Genomic DNA, 26,845 nt, shown 5'->3' with positions numbered 1-26,845 from the left:
TTTAGTAGCAAGGAAATTTCATGGATGGACTTATTGCACAGGTGGCAACCTATCACAATACCACGCTTGAATTCACTGAGTTCCTGAGAGGGACCCATTCTTTCACAAATGTTTGTAGAAGCAATCTGCATGCCTAGGTGCTTGATTTTATACACCTGTGGCCATGGAGGTGATGGGAACACATGAATCCAATGATTTGGAGGGGTGCCCAATACGTTTGGCAATATAGTGTATATGGTGTCATTTTTTAAGAATGAGCATATTTATGAAATGTTATGGAGGTGTTCTGTGACTTACAAAGGAAAACTGAGTGAGACTGACAACACTATTTAAGATTTCAATCCAACAGAGGCACTATGTTGTCAGCTCTAGCAGGAAGTTAGGAGCTTACAATATATTTCTGGCAGATCAAAAAATGTGTATTTATGGCAGATGTTTATGTGCAGATACTATAAAAGTGTACAAATGCTGGTGAATTTTCATACTTGTTTTTGTTATTTAAACAGATCATAGATTAGCCTAAATAATATATGAAAATTATTTTCTAACAAAATAGAAAGGCTTTATCATTTACCTATTTGTAAGGCCATTCAAACCTAGGGGGAGTTGAGGAGAGACATGGAATATAGATATTGGAGCTGTCCAGCCCTGTAATGGAGGTACATATCAGCAATTTCATGGTTTGGACCCTAGTAGTAAGATTTACTGTATTACAAAATTATTCTTCTCTATCAGTTCTTTTTTTTCCATCTGTCCTCTGGAATTTGCTGAAAATGTGAATTATTTAACCCTCATGATGTAGTGGAGTTTTGTGTGAGGGTTTATTTTTTGAACAGAATGGCTGTTACATAATACGTTCCTCTGCTTTGTGTTTATCTCAGTGTGTGTTTATTATTTGTCAGAAAAAAATGCAATTACATCTGCCAAATAACAAGGGCTCACTATGCGTGGTCATTTTAAGCTGTGCAACAAAATTTCAATAATGCACATTGCTGTGATTGCACTTAATACTTTTGCCGGAATTCCAAAAAAATAGGAGCATTAAATGCCACAGTGGTTGTTCCAATAAAAAAATAGCCCTGGTCTAAATAAAAACCAAAATATTGATTCAACTTGGGCTGTAGCTGCTTTCTACATAATATGAACTGTAGTACTTTTGCACACCTTTTGTTGTAAGGCACCTGAAATATTTTTTGTGAATCCACTAAGATATTCCTGATATCTGATGAAGGGGCTGCGCATGGCCCTGAAATGTTGCAATCTTCTGCTGGGATATTATCACTTTAATAAACTTTTGAAGATTTGTGTGGTGCTGGCAATATGTGCTTTGAAATGTATTTAGTGTTAACAATAGCAAGCACTCCAATAGTAATTTGTAACAGTATATTTTTCTAATAGCATGAGAAATAAGACTTTAATGGCATCTAACTTGTACATACTGTAATAGTCAAATTAGCTATTATGTTTTCAAACCACTATTATTTTTTATTCAATAAAATCAATAAAAATATGTAAAATAACAAATTGGTTGCATAATGCAAAGAAATCAGTCCTTCTAATATTACATATTGTCAACATTCTGTGAGAGTTGTATAGATATTCACTATTACAAACTTATGTAGATGATGCATTCTTACCCCATTATGGACCAGAACCAATTTAAAATTTACTATGACTTGTGACTCTAACAAAGCTTCCTTTTTAGACTGAACCATTTACAAAAAGAACAATATCATAGAAACTACACTATATCAAAAACCCATGGCTTTCAACAGCACATTACATGCCACCAGTGCTCATCCCTTTTCTCCAGGTTGGAGATTTCCACCCTTAATTGGGTGTTATCTTATATGAGCTTTGGATGTAATCAAATATGTCTATGTAAATTACCAATGTATCACGCCATATAAATAGACACTCACTGACCACTTTATTAGGTACACCTGTTCATTGCTTGGTAACTCAAACTGCTAATCAGCCAATTACATAACAGCCACTCAATGCATCTGGGCATCTAGATGTGGTGAAAACAACTTGCTGAAGTTCAAACCGAGCATGAGAATGGGGAAGAAAGGGGATTTAAGTGACTTTGAACGTGGAATGGTTGTTGGTGCCAGACGAGCTGGTCTGAGTATTTCAAAAACTGCTGATCTGCTGGGATTTTCACACACAACCATCTCTAGGGTTTACAGAGAATGTTCTGAAAAAGAGAAAATATCCAGTGAGTGGCAGTTGTATGGACTTGTTGATGTCAGATGTCAGAGGACAATGGGAAGATTGGTTTGAGATGATAGAAAGGCAACAGTAACTCAAATAACCACTCATTACAACCAAGGTATGCAGAATACCATCTCAATACACATCAAACCTTAAAGCAGATGGGCTACACCAGCAGAAGACCACACTGGGTAACACTCCTGTCAGCTAAGAACAGGAAGCAGTGGCTACAATTTGCACAGGCTAACCAAAATTGTACAATAGAAGATTAGAAAAACATTGCCTGGTCTGATGGGTTTCAATTTCCCTAGAGATGGTTGTGCGTGAAAATCCCAGTAGATCAGTTTTTTTAAAAACTCAGACCAGCCCGTCTGACACCAACAACCATGCCACGTTCAAAGACAATAAATCTCCTTTCTTTCCCATTCTGATGCGCGGTTTGACCTTCAGCAAGTCGTTTTCACCACATCTGGATGCCTAAATGCACTGAGTTGCTGCCATGTGATTGGCTGATTAGCAATTTGTGTTACCAAGCAATTGAAGCTAATAAAATGGCAGATGAGTGTATGTTGTATATCTACTAACATAGATTTGTATATTTATATATTTCAGATCCTCGTCCTGGCTTTGCTTCAACAAAACCCAACAGAAAATTTTAATTCATCCTGTAGTAATCATTTGCAAAATCTCTAATGGTGGAAGTTTATATGCCTCATAGAGAATGTTGATAGTAGAATCTTGACAATACATAATATCAGGAGGATTGATCTCTTTGCACCTTGTTCTTTTAAATGCTTTTTAATAAGTTTGTTGATTAAAATATAATTAAGTGTCTTTATGACATTTTAATTAATTGGATTCTTCTTAAGGCCCTGGGTGTCCTCCAAACATCACATTCTTTGATTACTGTTTTGCTGTAAAAGGGCTGCAATTGCTATTGGCATGCTGACCATTCCTTACAATGAGGTCATTGGTAGCACTTCAACTGGTTGTGCACCAACATCTGCTAAGGAAAGAGGTATGTGTGAGAGAGATCCTCTCTACATGGGATGTGCGTACAGTCAGCGGCGGACTGACAACTCATGGAGTCCCCGGGCAATAGGGGATCATGGGGTCCCTGTGTCCTTGCCCAAACTCAAAAAAGCCTATGAAAAAGGTACTAGGGGCATCTCATGGAGCCCCCTACTGACCCCGGGCCCTCGGGCAGTGCCGAGTTTCCAAATGGTCAGTCCGCCCCTGCGTACAGTATACTGTATAGCTGATTTAAACTGAACATTCAGTTGTGTTTTAATAATTGTTTATCCTAAGTGTGCGTACTGTATAAAGCTTAGATCTGCTGTGTGCAATATGAATCTAAGGGCAAGCCCAGCTCTGCAGAGATCAGCGAGGAAGGTTTAGAGAAGTTGTACATGAGTCACAAATCAGTAGAAATCCATCTACATATTCTGATGAAATGACATGGGCCAATTGATTCTCACATGCCATCTGCTTCCCTGTTTTTCCTTAGAAGCAAAAGTTCTGGTGTAGGCGCAGGGTGGGTACGTTGTGTGCCAGACATTTTCTTCCCCAGCTTATCCTGCTAGACAAGCCCGTCAAGCTGTTGTTGTTATGCTGAACTCACAGTAATGATCTGAGTATTACTGTTAATGATAAATTATTCATATCAATGGTAATTGTAGCAAATTTGCAGATTATACACAATGCAGGGCTGGTGTTTTAGAACGACGCTTGTCTAATCAGTATGTCTTCTATAGTCTCTAATGGCAGAACTGTTTTATCATTCACTAAAGCTAATTAACAATTTTGTCTCCGTCGCTCTAGTTAGGAAAGCTGGCAATATGCATACTGGCATAATAATTTGTTGTCCATGTCCTACCAGCTTTCACTTGGAGTCAGTGGGAGCCATTCAGTGCCTGTACCCTCCCCCCTCCATATCATTATTATGACTAGCAAATAAAACATAAGAAGAAAACTATCACATAATGGGGGGAATATTTTTTTACTCAGCCCTCCGTGGCTGTGGCCTATTGAGAAAAAGAAGTTATCATAACAAGTTCTTTTTTTAATAATTCCTCCCCCAAGGCAGCTGCCCTCTTTAACCGCCAACTTGTGTGCTGGTTTCAGGGCAATTCCATGTTACAGTGAAGCTGAACAGGCACATTAACAAACCTATTCTTCGGTTAGGCTTTAAAAATAACTGCTTCCCTCATAGGTTTGTATCACAAGGACACATTCCCTTGAAAGTGTATATTAATTAATGTATAGATGGAGTCCAGCGAACTGATTCAGTCCCCCAAACAGTGCTGGATTAAACTCTGTGGGGGGCTCCTAGGGAGTCGAAACCTTGGGGACCCTCTCACAGGTTTCTGGAGGTTTTGCATGCACATGATCTAGTGGGATAACATTGAACTAAGTAATGTGCATGTCAGCCGCTAGATGGAGATGATCATCACTACTGTACATTACACGTACATAGGTTGCACCAAAATTTTTTACAAACTGGCAGCTGAAAGAAGATGAGGTTTTATCAGACAAACTCTAATGTGAACCTGATGTCTATGGTTTAAGTTGTAAAGGCTCAAGTGCATGAAACCTTCTGTGTACAGCAGTGCCCCCATCCCCCTCAATCCTTTCCTGAGCCCCACAATGATCCATCGATGTGCACAACTGTCCCTGGTCTCTGCCTCCTGGCTCCTGGCTGAGACAGCAAGTGGGAGCTATTGGCTCCTGCTGCTGTCAATCCCAGCCAGTCAGCCAATGAGGGGTGAGGGGCGGGGCAGCTCCATGTGTGGGGCACCCAACAGAAAGAAAGAGCCAGGAGAGCCTACAGGGGACCCGAGAAGAAGAGGATCCAGACTGATCTGTGCAAAACCAGTGCACACAGCAGGTAAGTATAACATGTTTGTTATTTTACAAAAAGAAAAAAAATGAAGCATAGGGCCTACTCTGCATATTCGGTATTCCAGTGCTGCCTCAAAAGACATGACTCTACACCATAGTTCCCAATTCTGTTACTGTCTACTTGGGAATTTCGGGTGTTGCTGCCTACTTTTACAATTTTTCTTGCACCTCTAAAAAATAAAAGAAATGAAAAATCCAGAATAGAGTTAAAAATCCACATAATGGCTGCAGAAGGCATGCAGACCAAAGAATTCAAATTCAGACATTTCACTACCACAGTCCCCAACAGGCATAGCAAATTGTGCTGCCCAGTGTTCCCCATGCTGGAGAGAAAGCTGTACCCAAGATCCTGCATTGCTATGATTCTCCTTTTTCTGATTTTATGGATCTTTGCTACCCCTACCTCTGTTGCTGTTTATGATTATTCCCCCACCAGCCATCTCAGCACAAGTCAACAGGGGACGGCTGCTTTGACAAGAAGAAAAAAGCTATGCCTCTACCGTACAAACATGAAAATTCTCAGTATATACAATGATTTTTTTTTTTTATTTACAACTTTTACTATCATAAACATAGAAGCTTACATATAAACAGTACACAATACTGTGTAGTACACCTATAAAATAAGTTGTACAGCTCCACTATAAGAAAAAAGTAAAGACATCTAGAATAGGCAAACTAGTGTAAAGAAACCAAAACGATAATCTGGTCACATACACATTAGACTGGTAGGCCATAACCATACTGCCAAAATAGAAGCTTGAATATGCACCTTGGTTTGCACTTGAAAGTAAAACCTTTTACCTGCAACAACCTGTCCATGACTAACTGAGGAGTTGCTAACACGGGAACATCCAGCCAGCCCTGCCATATCAGCTGTAATTTACATTTGGCATTATGATGCCATTAAGTAAGATGTTCTTGCAGCAACAAACACTTTACAGTGCCTTGAAAAAGTATTCATACCCCTTGAAATGTTTCACATTTTGTCGTGTTACAAACAAAAACATAAATGTATTTTATTGAGATTTTATGTGATAGACCAACACAAAGTGGCACATAATTGTGAAGAGGAAGGAAAATGATAAATGGTTTTCAAAAGCTTTTACAAATAAATATCTGAAAAGTGTGGTGTGCATTTGTATTCAGCCCTCCTATGTCAATACTTTGTAGAACCACCTTTCGCTGCAATTACAACTGCAAGTCTTTTTGGGGAGCTGGTGTCTCTACCAGCTTTGCACATCTAGAGAGTGAAATTTTTGCCCATTCTTCTTTGCAAAATAACTCAAGTTCTGTCAGATTGGATGGAGAGCGTCTGTGAACAGCAATTTTCAAGTCTTGCCACAGATTCTCAACTGTATTTAGGTCTGGACTTTGACTGGGCCATTCTAACACATGAATATGCTTTGATCTAAATCATTCATTGTAGCTCTGGCTGCCTGTTTAGGGACGTTGTCCTGCTGGAAAGTGAACCTCCGCCACAGTCTCAAGTCTTTTGCAGACTCTAACAGGTTTTCTTCTAAGATTGCCCTGTATTTGGCTCCATCCATCTTCCCATCAACTCTGACCAGCTTCTCTGTCCTTGCTGAAGAAAAGCATCCCCACAACATGATGCTGCCACCACATTTCACAGTGGAGATGATGTGTTCAGGGGGATGTGCAGTGTTAGTTTTTTGCCACACATAGCATTTTGCTTTTAGGCCAAAAAAATCAATTTTGATCTCATCTGACCAGAACACCTTCATCTACATGTTTGCTGTGTCCCCCACATGGCTTCTCGCAAACTGCAAACAAGACTTCTTTTGGCTTTCTTTCAACATCGGCTTTCTTCTTGCCACTCTTCCATAAAGGTCAAATTTGTGGAGTGCATGACTAATAGTTGTCCTGTGGACAGGTTCTCCCACCTGAGCTGTGGATCTCTGCAGCTCCTCCAGAGTTACGATGGGCCTCATGGCTGCTTTTCTGATTAATGCTGTCATTGCCTGGCCTGTCAGTTTAGGTGGACTTGCCATACTCTTCCTATTTTCGGATGATGGATTGAACAGTTCTGTGTGAGATGTTCAAAGCTTGGGATATTTTTGTATAACCTAACCCTGCTTTAAACTTCTCCACAACTTTATCTATGACCTGTCTGGTGTGTTCCTTGGCCTTCCTGATGCTTTTTGTTCACTAATGTTCTCTAACAAACCTCTGAGGGCTTCACAGAACAGCTGTATTTATACTGAGTTTAAAATAAACACAGGTGGACTCTATTTACTAAGTAGGTGACTTCTGAAGGCAATTGGTTCCACTAAATTTTAGTTAGGGGTATCAGGGTAAAAGGGGCTGAATACAAATGCACGCCACATTTTGCAGATATTTATTTGTAAAAAACTTTTAAGCCATTTATCATTTTCCTTCCACTTCACAATTATTTGTGTTGGTCTATGACATAAAATCCCAATAAAATACATTTATGTTTTTGGTTGTAACACAACAAAATGTGGAAAATTTCAAGGGGTATGAATACTTTTTCAAGGCACTGTACATATTCCGTCCATTGTTTTCTAGTCGAGGGGCTAGGTGACATCCACTGCCTATCGATGAGCTTTTAAGCAAGATATAATAGTATTGAGATCATAGTATAAACCCCAGGTTGATATAGCTCCTCATCTAATACACCTAGTAGGCATATTAACATGTCTTGAGGAATGGTCTGTTGTGCCACCAGTGTGATCGTTTGTAGGACCTTGGTCCAATATCTGGTTAATTTCGGGCAGTGCCAAATCATATGAATAAAATCTCCTCTCTGCATAATACACTTTGAACAATTAGGGGGGTCTCTTCTCCATTGAAACAGTTTTTTCAGGAGCTGACTTGAGAAATATTGTTCAAAAGCACTCCAAAATTTAGTTTGCTCTTAACATTCAATTTTAGAATAAATGGACTTTCCCAGATTAATTAACATATTCACTGATGAAAATTCATTAGTTTGTGGAAGATATTCCATTCATTTGTTTTTGAAAGATATTCCTTACTGCAGTCGAAAATGAATGTTGAGTTGATCACACTGATGATTTGAACATCAAATGAAAGTTCATTAAACAAAAAAGAAAACAAAAAAAATTAATGAAATTCTGTTAGTGTACAGACAGTTTTACCCTATCACTGATCTAAAGGGATCACACAATGCTCTAGCATTGCTGATATTGCATCAATACGAGAGAAAGCAGCTTAGACATATATGACACAATGTTATATTCTTGCCTAGAAACAATGTGAGAAGCCAGGTGCCTGGATTTGCTCTTTTAGGTAAACCTGTTCCACTAGTTAAAAGTCTCAAAGTCAAAAACCACTCTAATTGCAGAAACCACAAGGCGCTAATTTGAACACCCATTTAATTGTTCATAGGGAGCGCTCTACAACTGTCTTACTAAAGCCTCAATTTCTTCATCTTGAGCAATAAGCCATGCCTGCAGACCTAAGCCCACTTATCCCAGTTAAGGTTTTGTAAGTTTAACTGGATTGACAGGTTCACTTCAAGATAATGCACTTTTGTTAAAATGATTGCTGATGAACCACGTAGTGTTTAGTGCTGGACAGCTAAGATTTTGTTTTATGAATGAGAAGTTCTTTGTTCCAAGTCTTTAGTAACCCTTTTAATAAAGTTGTATGTTTAGTTCATGTCTAGTTATTGTGTTAAAGGGCATTACAAAGATAAAGCAGCATTAAACCCCTCAAACAATGATATTGTAGCTTATCAACTCGTAGATCTGATGCTTGCTTTTGTTTTTTTGTTTTTCTTTAGGCTTCTTTCCTTTATTTCATTGATCCAGCGAGTAAGGCTTTGTTCAGAAGGGCACTGGCATACGTTCTGTGTGCACACTGCCATTGGTTTTGCATCTGCATCTGCACACTGTCTGCATTTGGGGCTGTGCAGCCACTTCTGCACACCTGTCAAGTTTTGACATATGGATGCGTCTGCATCCACTTTTAGGGAAGGTTCACACCATTGCTCGTTGTGCGGGCCAAGTATGCGTTGACATGGCTGCCCACTCATATAAATTTGCTGCCATAGATAGATAGATAGATAGATAGATAGATAGATAGATAGATAGATAGATAGACGGATAGATAGATAGAAAGATGGATAGATAGATAGATAGATAGATAGATAGATAGATAGATAGATAGATAGATAGATAGATAGATAGACAGACAGATGGACGGACGGACGGACGGATGGATAGATAAATAGATGGATAGATAGATAGATAGATAGATAGATAGATAGATAGATAGATAGATAGATAGATAGATAGATATAGTAAGATTTGATGGTTTTGTTTAACCACTTCTGCGCCATCCTATAGCAGAAATACTTCTACAGAGTGGCATGGGTGCACAAAATCATGTATATGTGCGCCCTAACGCACCACCATTCGTGGCCTCGGCTGTCAATCACCGGGTCCTGGCCAGTGATTCCCTGCCAGCACCCCGCGATCTCTGAGGATTTCTGAAGTGGGAGAGACCTGTATGTAAACAATACAGATCTTATCCCTGTACGCTCCTGCATAGCATAGCCATACAACGCAGTGTGCTTACAGTGAAACACACACAGTTAACCCTTTAACCGCCACTCATGTTAACCCCTGCCTGCCCAGTGCCATTAGTATAGTGTCAGTGCTTTTAATTAGCACTGATATCTGTACTGTTGTCACTGGGGATGTCAGTGACACCAAGTCAGTTCCCGCCAGTGTCAGAATGCCCACTGCAGTCCTGCTATAAGTCGCTGATCACCACCATTACTAGTAAAAAAAAAAATTCCAGCCATTATACCGCAATTGGTAAACACTATAACTTGCATGTAAACCAATTCATTTACACGTATTGGGATTGTCGCAGAATACATTTTGGCCTAAATTTATGATGAAATTAGATTTGTTAAATGTTTTTACTGGATATGTTTAATAGCAAAAAAATCAAAAATATTTGCTTTTTTTTTCAAAATTGTTTTTTTTTTTTCGTTTATAGCACAAACAATTAAAAATGCACAGGCAATCAAATACCACCGAACGAAAGATCTATTTGTGGAAAAAAAAGGACGTAAATGTAATTTCTGTGCAACGTTGCATGACTGCGCAATTGTCAGTTAAAGTAACGCATTGCTGTATCACAAAAAATGACCTGGTCAGGAAGGGGGGTAAATCCTCTTGAGGGCAAGTGGTTAAAAAGGTGATGAAGAAGAGTAAATGTAAAGAGGCAATTTTAAATACACTATTTGAATCCATGTACACTGCAGTATACCTATTTGAATCAATTTAAATCCATAAGTACATTTATACTTATGGGGCACAATACAACATTTATTGTTAAACTTCTAATATTTCTAATTGCCTGCAGTCTATTATATGGGTAGATGGACCATGCAAATGCCTGCTCTGGTGGAAGGAAAGGCTGATTGGGGTGATTGACACCATTAAATCTCCAGAATCTTTTTTTCTGCAGCTTAAAGAGTGTGATGTTTCATGCATGGGGGAGATGGCTGTGGCAGCTGTAAAATTCTTGCACAGGTCATGGTGTTTCAGGAGGGGTTAGCATTTCCTAAAGAAATAGATAGAATTTTGCTAAAGGGAGCAGCAGCCTTCAGGGTAAACTGTCATACCGCAGGACAGACACCAGCTGAACTAAAGAGGAAGGATTTGTCATGTGGTCACTTTCACTGCTGGGTCTGAGTTTTTTTTAACCTCTTCTTTTATTTTTTATTTGCAGAATGGAGTTACCTTTTAAAATTTTTATTCACTTTTCGATCTTGAGATATGAAAACAGTATAGATCTACCACTTGTGTTGATCATATTTACCAATGCTCAATTTTCAATATTTCTCAGCATTTTACATTTTTACATAAAAGGATGGAAAAGTTACACTTTTATTTAATTTAAATGATATCTGGTTGGGCTGTGATGTAACTGATACTTTCCAGAATGCATCGCTTTTTTTCTGGAGGATGCTGTGAGCTGCACATTGTAAGAGTAGCAGTTGCTATAGGAATAATGTGAACTTCTCATAGGAGAAACAGGCAGCAGCTGATTTAATCATTTACTGAGGATGCAACTTCTTTAACTTTTAATTCTTGTCTATGTTTCAGTTTACACTGGTGCAATGACCAATACCCCAGGTTTCCTACTTCGGGAGGCTTCTTTCTCCTGCAGCATCCTGTGGAGTCACCCTTGCATGCAGGGGCTAGAGTTGGGCTTTCCTACACTGTGTGCATCAGTAGAAACACACAGCCCCATAACCTAGGATGGCAAAGTATTCCCCTGCTTCTCCTTCCACTTCTCTTCTTCAAGCTAACAGTGTGACCTAAAACTGCACTGTTCACTGTTAACTCAGATGAAGACCGGAGGTTCAGGGAATAAGCACCGAGGGAGCAGAAACCAGCAGCACTGAAAGCGGGAAACTGTAAGTGCTGTGATAAGAATTTTTAACAAATAGGTTACTGAAGTATGTTTATTTTATTGTGGTCAGTGTGTTAGGAAAAAAAAACATCTGAGGGTTTAATACCAGTGTATATTTTTAATAAAAAATGCTTTGAGCCTGTTCCACTTGACTGCATGGTGTCATGGACCCACCCCCTGGGAGTTGTTACCACAACACATTCTTTGGGGGAAGGGGTGTGTAGAAGGAGGTTGGCAATGGCAGCTTACATATTTCACTCATAACAAGTTTACTTTAAGGTGATTCCAGCAGCCATTTGTTCTTTATACACTGGGGATCTATGTGCATACACACTGAAAACATTAAAATGACAGCAAATTGAGGTATCATGAAAAGGGAGCAGAATTAAAGATAACAGGATAATAGATTAATTGCAAGAGAATATGTTATGGATTGTAGATGCCATATCAAAGGACTGGTTCTTTAAGGGTATTATCTACGTCAGCTTTTCTCAACCTTTTTACCCCAGAGGAACCCATGAAATAATTTTTAAGTCCCAGGGAACCCCTAGTAAGATTAGTCCATCTGGGGTCATTGGGAAAATGCCCCTTACATTGGTGGTGGTAAGTGGGAAGAATGCTTGCCTTACGGTGGTGGCCAGAATGACCCTCTTGCAGTCATTCTGCTGCCTCTGCCAGGTGGCATTGGACCTGGAACTGGAACTATGTAGGCATCATCAGATTGGAGGTCAGTTAGCTACAACTCAAGAAACCTCTAGCTGCCCCTGGAGGAACCCTGGGGCTTCACAAAACCATGGTTGAGAATGGCTAATCTACACATCTGGGTGTTACATGTCCTTTACTAAGTTTATCTTTACTCATTAATGTGCATTTAATCATACACTTATTTTTATGATTTTTATTATTTCTGTGGGTTTATTGTCTGTGTGGTTGTTTTTGTGGATAGATGACCAGTCATAATGATTACATGACTTCATGTAATTTGACTAGTCTGTATTGGGTTACATTCCTGGAAGCTTTCATGGATGTTAGTTAAGACCAGAAAATAGTATCATCCTCTAGCTGGACACTTGTTAGTGGTTCACACCTTGTCAGAGGATATCAGTGTCTGGAACATCACACCCAGACTAGGAGATTTGGCTGAACATTGTGAAGTTGGAGTTCGACAGTCTATCCTTTATGGAAGGTAGTCCTTTTATAGAAATTACTGGCTTTTTGGAACCTTCTGCTTTCTCTCCACTGGCTGATCTAATTTATATGTCAGTACATCCCACAATAAAATATTCAGGTATGGCCCATATTTGTATGTGTAGCTAAGGCTGCTCAAAGCACTTTAAGGGCGGCATTGTTGAATAACATATTTTTTGCATGCTGCATCCCAGTGGGTATTACATAACTGGCAGGGGCGGACTGACAACTCATGGGGCCCCTGGGCAATAGGGGATCATGGGGCCCCTGTGTCCTTGCCCAAACTCAAAAAAGCCTATGAAAAAGGTACCAGGGGCATCTCATGGGGCCCACAACTGACCCCAGGCCCTCGGGCAGTGCCCGAGTTTCCAAATGGTCAGTCCACCCCTGATAACTGGTTCTTCTACAATTTAGCATAAAGTATAAATCCTCACTTTTATATTGCAGCATTATCTTGTAGCCTCTATCAATTGCGGGAACACTTGCAAAACTATTCCCCTCAGCTCCTGACATCATTCTGCTAACAAGACTTATTAACAGCTTAACTAAAACAGTTTGTTTTACTATTATGGACAACATGGGTGACGTTTTTGCATTTTCGAGTGCCTAGAAGGGGCCACCTGAAACAAGTTTTCGTAGCAGAGCTGGGCTTGCTTTTATGTCTATAATTAAATATACATTTCTGTTTGTTTCAGCATATGCAAGTGCTAGGTTCACTAAAATATGTTTCTTATACTTGTATAGGGATGGCTGTTTCTCACCTGTCAGTCCTGAATCATGCCCTCTTGTCCAAGCATTCATCTGCCCGAGTCGAAACTTCATAACACACAGCCACGTTCAGCTGAAGACGGGCCTACAGACCCAGGATCGGCACCTCTTCCTCTTTACGGACATCCTTATCATTGCAAAGTCAAAGTGAGTATATTAAAGTAGCAAAACTTTTATCATTTAACTTTAGGTGTCAGCATTCCTGCTTGGAAATACAGAACAAATTAGTATGCTAATTCTATATGAAAAGATTATCCAACATAAATTGATATATGACCATAGCGGATGCCCAAGAAATCTGGGAAGCCTGGTAATCTGAACCTTCCACCTGCTTTCCTCTAAACATAGAAGACACCTGCAGCTAAACCTATAGCTCTTACAATGCTTTACTGAAAAAAACACAAACTATTTTTTTATTATACTACCTTTTTGTAAAATAGTTTAAGTGGTGTCTTTAAGGCTCCATGCACACTGGGAATTTTAATAATGCTTGTAGCATTAGCTGTGTAAGGTCACGTTAAAAACCAGAGTTTTTCAGCGGTTTTTAGCATTTTTGCATTCTTGTTTAGCCGTATTTTTCCACAGTTGCGGTTTTTAGCTTTTGCTCAAAAAAAGTCCAAAAATGCCGGTTTGCAGTGTTTTACTGCATTTTGTCACGTTTTTCAGCGTTAGAGTGTGTTTACCGCTAAAAAACTCCTTTAGAAACCCACTAGTCCTGGGTTTTTTTCCAGCCAAAAAATGCTGATTACAGTCTATGTGTGCATGGACATATAGAATAACATGCTGGGGGGTTTACTAGCTGTAGAAAAAAACGCAAAAAGCCAAAAACAGCAGCTGTAAAAACGCCCAGCGTGTATGAGACATGCTGGTAGGTTAATTGGATCCTGTCTAAATTGTCCCTTGTATATGAATGTGAGTTAGGGACCTTAGATTGTACGCCCCTTGAGGGTTAGGGACTGATGTGAATGTACAATATATATGTAAAGCGCTGCGTAAACTGACGGCGCTATATAAATACCATAAATAAATATATGTAATATATATAATAAATATATAAATACTAGAGATGAGCGAATCGAAGTAGGCGAAGTGGAATTCGTTTCGAATATTAGGAAAATTTTGATTCACGTCGAATCCGAAAATAAGCAGACTTCGGATGCGCGAATCGAAATTTTTCCTAAAATGGCGGCGACATGTGCGGCGACGGAGCGGGGATGTCTGGGAAGGCGCGCAGACAAGGCGCGCTGACCCATAATGCATTCATTCATGACATGTGATCGCATTAGCCAATCAGCAGCCAGCCAGCACAGTGTAATGGTCGAGCTATAAATGGCGGCCATTTTAGAATTCTCCATTTGCCTCCAGTCATTCAACAGCGGCAGACCTGGCTGTATTCAGGGAGAGAGTTAGGGACAGAGAAACGTTACTTAGGGACACAGAAACGTTAGTTAGGGCCACAGAATCGTTACTTAGGGCCACAGAAACGTTACTTAGGGCCACAGAATCGTTAGTTAGGGCCACAGAAACGTTACTTAGGGACACAGAATTGTTACTCAGGGACAGACAGAATTGTTACTGAGGGATACAGAATTGTTACTGAGGGCCACAGAATCGTTACTTAGGGCCACAGAAACGTTACTTAGGGCCACAGAATTGTTACTTAGGGACAGACAGAGAATTGTTACTGAGGGACACAGATTTGTTACTGAGGGCCACAGAATCGTTACTTAGGGCCACAGAAACGTTACTTAGGGCCACAGAAACGTTACTTAGGGCCACAGAATTGTTACTTAGGGACAGACACAGAATTGTTATTGAGGGACACAGAATTGTTACTGAGGGCCACAGAACCGTTACTTAGGGCCACAGAAACGTTACTTAGGGCCACAGAATTGTTACTTAGGGACAGACACAGAATTGTTACTGAGGGACACAGATTTGTTACTGAGGGCCACAAAAACGTTACTTAGGGCCACAGAAACGTTACTTAGGGCCACAGAATCGTTAGTTAGGGCCACAGAAACATTACTTAGGGACACAGAATTGTTACTCAGGGACAGACACAGAATTGTTACTGAGGGATACAGAATTGTTACTGAGGGCCACAGAATCGTTACTTAGGGCCACAGAAACGTTACTTAGGGCCACAGAAACGTTACTTAGGGCCACAGAATTGTTACTTAGGGACAGACACAGAATTGTTATTGAGGGACACAGAATTGTTACTGAGGGCCACAGAACCGTTACTTAGGGCCACAGAAACGTTACTTAGGGCCACAGAATTGTTACTTAGGGACAGACACAGAATTGTTACTGAGGGACACAGATTTGTTACTGAGGGCCACAGAAACGTTACTTAGGGCCACAGAAACGTTACTTAGGGCCACAGAATCCTTACTTAGGGCCACAGAAACGTTACTTAGGGCCACAGAATTGTTACTTAGGGACAGACACAGAATTGTTACTGAGGGACACAGATTTGTTACTGAGGGCCACAGAAACGTTACTTAGGGCCACAGAAACGTTACTTAGGGCCACAGAATCGTTACTTAGGGCCACAGAAACGTTACTTAGGGCCACAGAAACGTTACTTAGGGCCACAGAATTGTTACTTAGGGACAGACACAGAATTGTTACTGAGGGCCACAGAATTGTTACTGAGGGCCACAGAACCGTTACTTAGGGCCACAGAAACGTTACTTAGGGCCACAGAATCGTTACTTAGGGCCACAGAATCGTTACTTAGGGCCACAGAAACGTTACTTAGGGCCACAGAATCGTTACTTAGGGCCACAGAAACGTTACTTAGGGCCACAGAATCATTACTTAGGGCCACAGAAACGTTACTTAGGGCCACAGAATTGTTACTTAGGGACAGACACAGAATTGTTATTGAAGGACACAGAATTGTTACTGAGGGCCACAGAACCGTTACTTAGGGCCACAGAAACGTTACTTAGGGCCACAGAATCGTTACTTAGGGCCACGGAAACGTTACTTAGGGCCACAGAATCGTTACTTAGGGCCACAGAAACGTTACTTAGGGCCACAGAAACGTTACTTAGGGCCACAGAATTGTTACTTAGGGACAGACACAGAATTGTTATTGAAGGACACAGAATTGTTACTGAGGGCCACAGAACCGTTACTTAGGGCCACAGAAACGTTACTTAGGGCCACAGAATCGTTACTTAGGGCCACAGAATCGTTACTTAGGGCCACGGAAACGTTACTTAGGGCCACAGAATCGTTACTTAGGGCCACAGAAACGTTACTTAGGGCCACAGAAACGTTACTTAGGGCCACAGAATTGTTACTTAGGGACAGACACAGAATTGTTATTGAGGGACACAGAATTGTTACTGAGGGCCACAGAACCGTTACTTAGGGCCACAGAAACGTTACTTAGGGCCACAGAAACGTTACTTAGGGCCACAGAATTGTTACTTAGGGACAGACACAGAATTGTTACTGAGGGCCACAGAATTGTTACTGAGGGCCACAGAACCGTTACTTAGGGCCACAGAAACGTTACTTAGGGCTACAGAAACGTTACTTAGGGCCACAGAATCGTTACTTAGGGCCACAGAATCGTTACTTAGGGACACAGAAACGTTACTTAGGGCCACAGAAACTTTACTTAGGGCCACAGAATTGTTACTTAGGGACAGACACAGAATTGTTACTGAGGGATACAGAATTGTTACTGAGGGACACAGAACCGTTACTTAGGGCCACAGAAACGTTACTTAGGGCCACAGAAACGTTACTTAGGGACACAGAATTGTTACTCAGGGACAGACACAGAATTCTTACTCAGGGACAGACACAGAATTGTTACTCAGGGACACAGAATTGTTACTGAGGGACACAGAATTGTTACTGAGGGACACAGAATTGTTACTGAGGGACACAGAATTGTTACTGAGGGACACAGAATTGTTACTCAGGGACACAGAATTGTTACTCAGGGACAGACACAGAATTGTTACTCAGGGACACAGAATCGTTGAATTAAAGTGTATGTCAGACAACATGCAGAGGAGTGGCAGAGGAGGCAATGTTTTAGGAGCGAGCAGACGTGGCAGCAGAGGAAGGGGTCGAGGCAGCACTATTCGCAGCCAGAGGCCAGTGCTCCCGGTGTCATCCAGTACAGTGAGGAAGAGCTAACAGAGGGCGGTCAGGAACGGGGGGAGACATCCGCCTCTTCAGCAGCCAGGCGAAGAAGTAGTGGCGAGGAGAGTGGCTCGGTAGCCGGTCTAGAGACAGGTCTGTCTCCTGACCCACACGCAGCCGAGGGGGCTAGTAGTGAGGCGGAGACCCTAATTGATGATGATGAGGCTGATCGCACTTGGCAGCCTCGTCGTCATCAGGCTATTGCTTCCGCATCATCAGGAGAAGAGGGTGGCAGCTTGGCAGCGAGCAAAACAGTCGGTGGGTTGTCTCCATCGCCACACTCTGCCATGTGCCACTTTCAGGTCTCCTCACACACTGCTGGTGTGTTCCATTTTTTGTCATAGGGTGCTGGCAGATTACGGGCCTCCCATAGCTGCTGCCAGGCCCCTAATCTGCCATGGGCCCCTGTACCGCCTCCTCATGCTGGTGCCAGGTCCACAGTGTCTCATGCCATGTGCCACTTTCAGGTCTCCTCACACTGCTGGTGTGTTCAATTTTTTGTCATAGGGTGCTGGCAGATTACGGGCCTCCCATAGCTGCTGCCAGGCCCCTAATCTGCCATGGGCCCCTGTACCGCCTCCTCATGCTGCTGCGAAGTCCAGAGTCTCTCATGGGTCCCTGTACGGCCTCCCATTGCTGCTGTCTCCATCGCCACACTCTGCCATGTGCCACTTTCAGGTCTCCTCACACACTGCTGGTGTGTTCAATTTTTTGACATAGGGTGCTGGCAGATTACGGGCCTCCCATAGCTGCTGCCAGGCCCCTAATCTGCCATGGGCCCCTATACCGCCTCCTCATGCTGCTGCCAGGTCCAGAGTCTCTCATGGGTCCCTGTACGGCCTCCCATTGCTGCTGTCTCCATCGCCACACTCTGCCATGTGCCACTTTCAGGTCTCCTCACACTGCTGGTGTGTTCCATTTTTTGTCATAGGGTGCTGGCAGATTACGGGCCTCCCATAGCTGCTGCCAGGCCCCTAATCTGCCATGGGCCCCTGTACCGCCTCCTCATGCTGCTGCCAGGTCCACAGTGTCTCATGCCATGTGCCACTTTCAGGTCTCCTCACACTGCTGGTGTGTTCAATTTTTTGTCATAGGGTGCTGGCAGATTACGGGCCTCCCATAGCTGCTGCCAGGCCCCTAATCTGCCATGGGCCCCTATACCGCCTCCTCATGCTGCTGCCAGGTCCAGAGTGTCTCATGGGTCCCTGTACGGCCTCCCATTGCTGCTGTCTCCATCGCCACACTCTGCCATGTGCCACTTTCAGGTCTCCTCACACTGCTGGTGTGTTCCATTTTTTGTCATAGGGTGCTGGCAGATTACGGGCCTCCCATAGCTGCTGCCAGGCCCCTAATCTGCCATGGGCCCCTGTACCGCCTCCTCATGCTGCTGCCAGGTCCAGGCGAACGTAGTCACACAGGGGAGGAACTTCTCAGTGTAATGAACAGAGAAATCGACAGATGGCTGTCTCCGCGCAAACTGAAAATCGGAACCATGTTGACCGACAACGGAAAGAACATGGTGTCTGCTCTGCGTCAAGGAAGGTTGTGCCATGCGCCATGCATGGCTCACGTGTTCAATCTGGTTGTCAAGCGGTTCCTAAAATCCACCATCCCACTGCAAGACATCCTTAAAATGTCACGTAAACTTTGCATGCATTTCAGCCATTCCTACACCGCAAAGCACACCCTCCTTGAGCTGCAGCGGCAGAACGGAATTCCACAGCATCGCCTGATCTGCGACGTTGCAACAAGGTGGAATTCAACCCTACACATGGTAGACCGCCTTTACGAACAGCGAAAGGCCATCACCGATTTCATGATGTTACAAGCGGATAAAGGTACTCCCCTGTGTAACTTCGATGTCAGCCATTGGCAGCTCATGCGTGACACCTGCCGCTTGCTCAGGCCCTTTGAGGAGGCCACGCTATTCGTGAGTCGGCAGGACTATGGGATGAACGACGTCATTCCTCTGTTGCACGTCCTGGAACAAATGCTGTTAACAATGGCTGGTCAGGGTGCGGTAGACGTGGCGCACAGATCTCAACGCCACATGACCCCTGTGGGGGCAGGACAGGAGGAAGAGGAGGAGGTAGAGGAGGACATTTGTGCTCAGGAATTATTGAGTGAAATGGGTGGTTTTTCCACTCAGCGGACAGGAGTGGAGGAGCAGGAGCATCTGGTAGAGGAGGAGGAGGAGGAGACAGAGGACCCAGACGCACCGTGGCAGTATGCTGTGGAGATGGAGGCAGGGAGTCCCTCGCATTCCTTGGCACAAATGGCCCATAGCATGCTCGGTTGCTTGCGTAGCGACAGCCGAATAATAACCATCAGACAGAGGGATGACTTTTGGCTGTCCACCTTGTTGGACCCTCGCTACCGTTCAAAAATGGTGGCCTTTTTCACACCTGCTGAGAGGGAGGCCAAAATAACGTACTATAAAAACCACCTATGTAGTCAGTTGGTCTCTGCCTTTGTGCGCCAACGTCCATCCTCAGACACTGTGGGCCCTGTGCGCTCGCGTTCCGCTGCCATGGCAGCAAAGGAGGGGTGGGGTGGTAGGAGCAGTGGCAGCTCCACCAGCAGCGGCTGCCTCAGTCTGCAGTCGATGATGAGTAGCTTTCTTCACCAGCGCAGTGAGGAAACTACTAACCAGCCGCAGCAGCAGCAGCATCAGGTGGACCTGGAGCAGGACCTCAAACAACAGGCTTGGGCCTACTTGGACAGCACCCTGCCAACCGAGGTAGACAATCCCCTTGACTACTGGGCAACGAAACTTGACCTTTGGCCCCAACTAGCTGAATTTGCCCTTGAAAGGCTGTCATGCCCGGCCAGTAGCGTGGCATCGGAGCGCGTGTTTAGTGCGGCAGGAGGTATTGTAACTCCGCGGAGGACACGACTGTCCACCCAAAGTGTGGAGAGACTCACGTTTGTGAAAATGAATCAGGCGTGGATTAGTCTGGATTTAAAACCACCAGTTCCTGACACAATTGACTAAATCCGCCATGAATCATGCCCCAAACATGTGCCACTTTCAGGTCTCCTCACACTGCTGGTGTGTTCAATTTTTGGTCATAGGGTGCTGGCAGATTACGGGCCTCCCATAGCTGCTGCCAGGCCCCTAATCTGCCATGGGCCCCAGTACCGCCTCCTCATGCTGCTGCCAGGTCCAGAGTCTCTCATGGGTCCCTGTACGGCCTCCCATTGCTGCTGTCTCCATCGCCACACTCTGCCATGTGCCACTTTCAGGTCTCCTCACACTGCTGGTGTGTTCCATTTTTTGTCATAGGGTGCTGGCAGATTACGGGCCTCCCATAGCTGCTGCCAGGCCCCTAATCTGCCATGGGCCCCTGTACCGCCTCCTCATGCTGCTGCCAGGTCCACAGTGTCTCATGCCATGTGCCACTTTCAGGTCTCCTCACACTGCTGGTGTGTAGCATTTTTTGTCATAGGGTGCTGGCAGATTACGGGCCTCCCATTGCTGCTGCCAGGCCCCTAATCTGCCATGGGCCCCTGTACCGCCTCCTCATGCTGCTGCCAGGTCCACAGTGTCTCATGGGTCCCTGTACGGCCTCCCATTGCTGCTGTCTCCATCGCGACACTCTGCCATGTGCCACTTTCAGGTCTCCTCACACACTGCTGGTGTGTTCCATTTTTTGTCATAGGGTGCTGGCAGATTACGGGCCTCCCATAGCTGCTGCTAGGCCCCTAATCTGCCATGGGCCCCTGTACCGCCTCCTCATGCTGCTGCCAGGTCCAGAGTCTCTCATGGGTCCCTGAACGGCCTCCCATTGCTGCTGTCTCCATCGCGACACTCTGCCATGTGCCACTTTCAGGTCTCCTCACACACTGCTGGTGTGTTCCATTTTTTGTCATAGGGTGCTGGCAGATTACGGGCCTCCCATAGCTGCTGCCAGGCCCCTAATCTGCCATGGGCCCCTGTACCGCCTCCTCATGCTGCTGCCAGGTCCAGAGTCTCTCATGGGTCCCTGTACGGCCTCCCATTGCTGCTGTCTCCATCGCCACACTCTGCCATGTGCCACTTTCATGTCTCCTCACACTGCTGGTGTGTTCCATTTTTTGTCATAGGGTGCTGGCAGATTACGGGTCTCCCATTGCTACTGCCAGGCCCGTAATCTGCCATGGGCCCCTGTACCGCCTCTTCATGCTGCTGCCAGGTCCAGAGTGTGTCATGGGTCCCTGTACGGCCTCCCATTGCTGCTGCCAGGAGGCAGCAGGGTCGCAGCAGTGTCAGTGGAGGCAAACGGCCACGGAGTAGAGCACCAGCTCCACTGCAGCCTACCACTACGGCCAGTAGTGGTGCCGGTGTGCACGGAGGAAGTAGCAGTCAGCCAGTGAGGAGTAGCGGGGGCAAAGTTTCCTACTCGGCGGTGTGGCAATTTTTCGTCAAGCCGCCCGAGGAAGTAAACGTAGCCGTATGTCGACTATGTGGCCAGAAAGTCAAGCGTGGCCAGGGGGCCCATGTTGGGACTACAGCGTTGCGTCAGCATATGCAGCGTCGCCATTCGGTGGCCTGGGAAAACCGTGATAAAGATACGGCGGTTCTGCCTGCCCCAGCCCAGGGTTCCATTTTGTCATAGGGTGCTGGCAGATTACGGGCCTCCCATTGCTGCTGCCAGGCCTTAATCTGCCATGGGCCCCTGTACCGCCTCCTCATGCTGCTGCCAGGTCCACAGTGTCTCATGGGTCCCTGAACCGCCTCCCATTGCTGCTGTCTCCATCGCCACACTCTGCCATGTGCCACTTTCAGGTCTCCTCACACACTGCTGGTGTGTTCCATTTTTTGTCATAGGGTGCTGGCAGATTACGGGCCTCCCATTGCTGCTGCCAGGCCCGTAATCTGCCATGGGCCCCAGTACCGCCTCCTCATGCTGCTGCCAGGTCCAGAGTGTCTCATGGGTCCCTGTACGGCCTCCCATTGCTGCTGTCTCCATCGCCACACTCTGCCATGTGCCACTTTCAGGTCTCCTCACACTGCTGGTGTGTTCCATTTTTTGTCATAGGGTGCTGGCAGATTACGGGCCTCCCATAGCTGCTGCCAGGCCCCTTATCTGCCATGGGCCCCTGTACCGCCTCCTCATGCTGCTGCCAGGTCCAGAGTCTCTCATGGGTCCCTGCACGGCCTCCCATTGCTGCTGTCTCCATCGCCACACTCTGCCATTTGCCACTTTCAGGTCTCCTCACACACTGCTGGTGTGTTCCATTTTTTGTCATAGGATGCTGGCAGATTACGGGCCTCCCATTGCTGCTGCCAGGCCCGTAATCTGCCATGGGCCCCCGTACCAACTCCTCATGCTGCTGCCAGGCCCGTAATCTGTCATGGGCCCCTGTTGTCGCTTGTTGGCATATTCCGCTCGTTCAGATGCTCCTTCTCCTGCTACTCCTCTTCACGGATTCCGTCAGCAGTCTTTCTTGGAATCCGTTTCCAAGAGACAACAGTTTGCGAGCACGCACCCGACGGTGCAGAAGCTGAACGTCCTCCTGTCCAAGTTGCTGCTGCCAGGCTCGTAATCTGTCATGCGCCCCTGTACCGCCTCCTCATGCTGCTGCCAGGTCCAGAGTGTGTCATGGGTCCCTGTACGGCCTCCCATTGCTGCTGCCAGGCCCGTAATCTGCCATGGGTCCCCATACCGCCTCCTCATGCTGCTGCCAGGCCCGTAATCTGTCATGGGCCCCTGTACCTCCTCCTCATGCTGCTGCCAGGTCCAGAGTGTGTCATGGGTCCCTGTATGGCCTCCCATTGCTGCTGTCTCCATCGCCACACTCTGCCATGTGCCACTTTCAGGTCTCCTCACACTGCTGGTGGTTTCCATTTTTGTCATAGGGTGCTGTATGGCCTCCCATTGCTGCTGCCTCCACCGCCACACTGTGGCTCCACACTCTGGTTTTGGCCCCGTGACTGCCCAAATGAGTGAAGCGTGCGGTGATTCTAAGATCGACGGCACTCATCTGCATGTCATACTGACTGTCAGTATTATTTCTCTTCCCCAGCAGACTCCAAGGGCATTTAAATTAAAGGTACAGTGTTCTGCACTAATATAAAGGCTCTCTGAAGCCTAGAAACACCCTTTTATAAGTTAAATTCGCAGCGAATATATTCGACTCGAATCGAAATTTTTCCACGAATTCGCCGAATCAGTCGAATCAAATTTTTGAATACTTCGCTCATCTCTAATAAATACCATAAATAAATAAAATAAAAATAAAATAAATGAGGACTAAAAGTTTTCAGTGAAATTTATATGCCTTTTCTTGTCTACTCTTTATATTGAAAATTGCATTGAATATAATTCCAAGCAATATTCAAGATAAAAGGGTGCATTCCACTGTAACTCAACATGTCCTCTGAGTCAATATCTTCCCTATTTTTCATGTAACCCTTTTGATACCCACACTGTGTTGATTGACGCTGCCTCCTGCTATGTGTATTGATCTGTTCAATGCGCCCCCTGTATGTGTACAACATTATTATTCCTGATAATGCTGTATGTATCTTTTCAATAAAATACTTTAATTTGGATAAAAAAGAATATTCAACATGTCTATGGATCCTTCAAAGCTTTACTCATATTTAAAGTATATGTAAACCCTCACCTTATAAAACAACCCATTCAGTTTAAAATAGAAATGAAAGGCAAAACATTTGTGTATAGATATAAAAAATCATTACAAACATTTTTTCCCCTTTTTGATAAGTCAGCACATACCCTCTGTTCTCAGCTGCATAAGAGCTGGGGTGGAGAAAAAGCAGTGCACTGATCTTTCCAGTGAAAGTCTGTGCAGGGGGTGGGGGGTGTCAGCAAAAGTCTGCTCATTGGAGGAGAGCAGGCTAAATTCCCAGCACAGCTATAGAACTGACCATGCTGTGTTCTCATGCCCAGTGTGCTCAGTTTTTAATAGGAGAGCAGGACTGGTGGGGACACCAGGGATTTTACACAAAGGAAACAATACAAAAAGAACAGGATATTTTATCTTACAAGTACATGGTGCAGCAGGCACATATCAGAAATTCAGGAATATAAAATGTTACGTTTACATAATCTTTAACGTACTCCCTATTGCCATCCTAACATTTTAATTTAGTTTTTGATAGCGCAGAGGAGGGTTAGAGCCTCTGCAAAGATTTTACTGCATTCTGTGTCCCTATTAGGTGGTATTTCCTATTACTTCCAGCCCCAGCAGACCCACAGACTAAAGCGAAACCACATAAATAGGGCTCGGTTACACTAGCATTGCTCTCTGAAGGGTGATCTGCACATTTGACAGGCAGTGAGGAGGCATTGTATTGCCTCCTTGCTGCCTGCTTTAACCATTTGAATCCCACACTAATATGCTACCACTGCATGTATTGTGCATGGGCGCAGGGCTCCCCCATTCAGTCAAATGGGTTGCATTCAGCAGACAAAGCATTGCGGTTAGGACAAATATATATACCCCTCCACTGCCTTTGCAGCTAAAGGAAGAGCAGCTGGGGGTGGTAAAACCGCAGCTCAACCATGTGGTTTTACGCCTCCCCTCCCCTTTCCCAACCACTAGTGTAAACGGGACCTTAAAATAATGGATAGAATTAGAAGTTGTGACAATATTTTTATTGCTATGTGCAGACAAATGCTTCCCTCTATGATCAGCAGTCTGTTCCCTATTTATTCTCTAGTTTTAGGAACCTGTGTCAGCTAAGTGAAAATTACAGTTTAGTTCTACTTTTTCTAACAAAAAAAAATTTCTTTAACTTTGCAATAAAAATGAATTAGCAGGATCTTAGCTACTGCTGAAAAATAATTTTCGGTGTTTTTAAAACTGTGTCTGCCTTCACAATAATCCCTAGTAATCCTGCCATTAAAGTTCCTGTTATAGGGTAGCAGATAGAAGTGGCTGCAGAGAGACCATAGGAAATCAGCATCATTAAGATGAAAAAAAAAGGAAGAAACATGGCAATTGTTTATGATACGTGAGGTAGATTTACTAAATCTGGAGCACTGAGAATCTTGTGCAGCTGTGCATAGTAGCCAATCAACTTCATCTTCTTCAGTTAACCAAATCCCGCTGCCCTATAGCACAGGGGTGGGCAACTGTGGCCCTCCAGCTGTTGTAGAACTACAAGTCCCATGAGGCATTGCAAAACTGACAGTTACAAGCATGGCTCCCAAAGGCAGAGGCATGATGGGACTTGTAGTTCACCAACAGATGGAGGGCCACAGTTGCCCACCACTGCTATAGCAGATATACTGCTACAGGGTGGCAGGGGTGCGCAAAATCATGTATATAGCCGTGATTTGCATTTTCGGCCACGGATGTCAATCACTGGGTCCCGACCGGTGATTACCCGCTGGCACCCGTTGATTACCGAAGACCACTGATGGGGAGGAAGGCTGCTTTGTTTACTAACAGTCCTCCTCCCTGTCAGCTTGGGCACACTGCTCTGGATGGCTGTGCACAGCACAGCCATCCAGAGCAGTATCCTTACAGTGAAGCACCAACACACCACCCCCTAGTAAAACACTCCCAGCACACAGTTAACCCTTTGATCGCCCCTCATGTTAACCCCTTCCTGCCCAGTGCCATTAGTACAGTGTCAGTGCTTTTTTTTAGCACTGATCACTGTATTGGCGTCACTGGGGATGTCATTGACACTAAGTCAGTTCCCCCCAGTATCAGAATGCCCGCCGCTGTCTCGTAGTCCTGCTATAAGTCTCTGATCACCACCATTATTAGTGAAAAAAAATAATTCCTGTATCTATACCACCATTTGTAAATGCTATAACTTTCACGTAAACCAATTAATTTACATGTATTGGGATTTTTTTTAACAAAGACATGTAGCAGAATAACTTTTGGTGTAAATTTATGATGAAATTTGATTTTTTAAATTTTTTTACTGGACATGTTTAATAGCAAAATATCAAAAATTGTCGGTCTTTTTTTTTATAGCGCAAAAAATAAAAAATGCACAGGAGATCAAATACCACCGAAAGAAAGCTCAATTTGTGGGAAAAAAAGATGTAAATTTAATTTAGGTGCAGCGTTGCATGACGCGCAATAGTCAGTTAAAGTAACGCAGCGCCATAACGCAAAAAATGGCTTGCTCAGGAAGAGGGGTAAATCCTCTGGAGAGCAAGTGGTTAAGCTTTGACAATAAAAC

General features: G+C 44.2%; 1 protein-coding gene across 1 annotated transcript in view; it reads left to right on the top strand.

The window, feature by feature from the left end:
- The window catches only part of ARHGAP20 (Rho GTPase activating protein 20), a 179,090-nt gene that overhangs the window by 68,130 nt on the left and 84,115 nt on the right, over positions 1-26,845 (top strand). The window contains exon 3 of the mRNA XM_089666179.1: positions 13,489-13,659. Within this exon, the coding sequence (XP_089522305.1) occupies positions 13,489-13,659 (171 nt within the window). The remainder of the gene's footprint in view (positions 1-13,488; positions 13,660-26,845) is intronic.

The sequence above is a fragment of the Staurois parvus genome, unplaced genomic scaffold, assembly GCF_062004578.1.
Source record: "Staurois parvus isolate SC_StPar_1 unplaced genomic scaffold, SC_StPar_1.0 ptg000050l, whole genome shotgun sequence".
Taxonomy (NCBI): domain Eukaryota; kingdom Metazoa; phylum Chordata; class Amphibia; order Anura; family Ranidae; genus Staurois; species Staurois parvus.
This window is presented reverse-complemented; position numbering and strand designations above follow the sequence as displayed.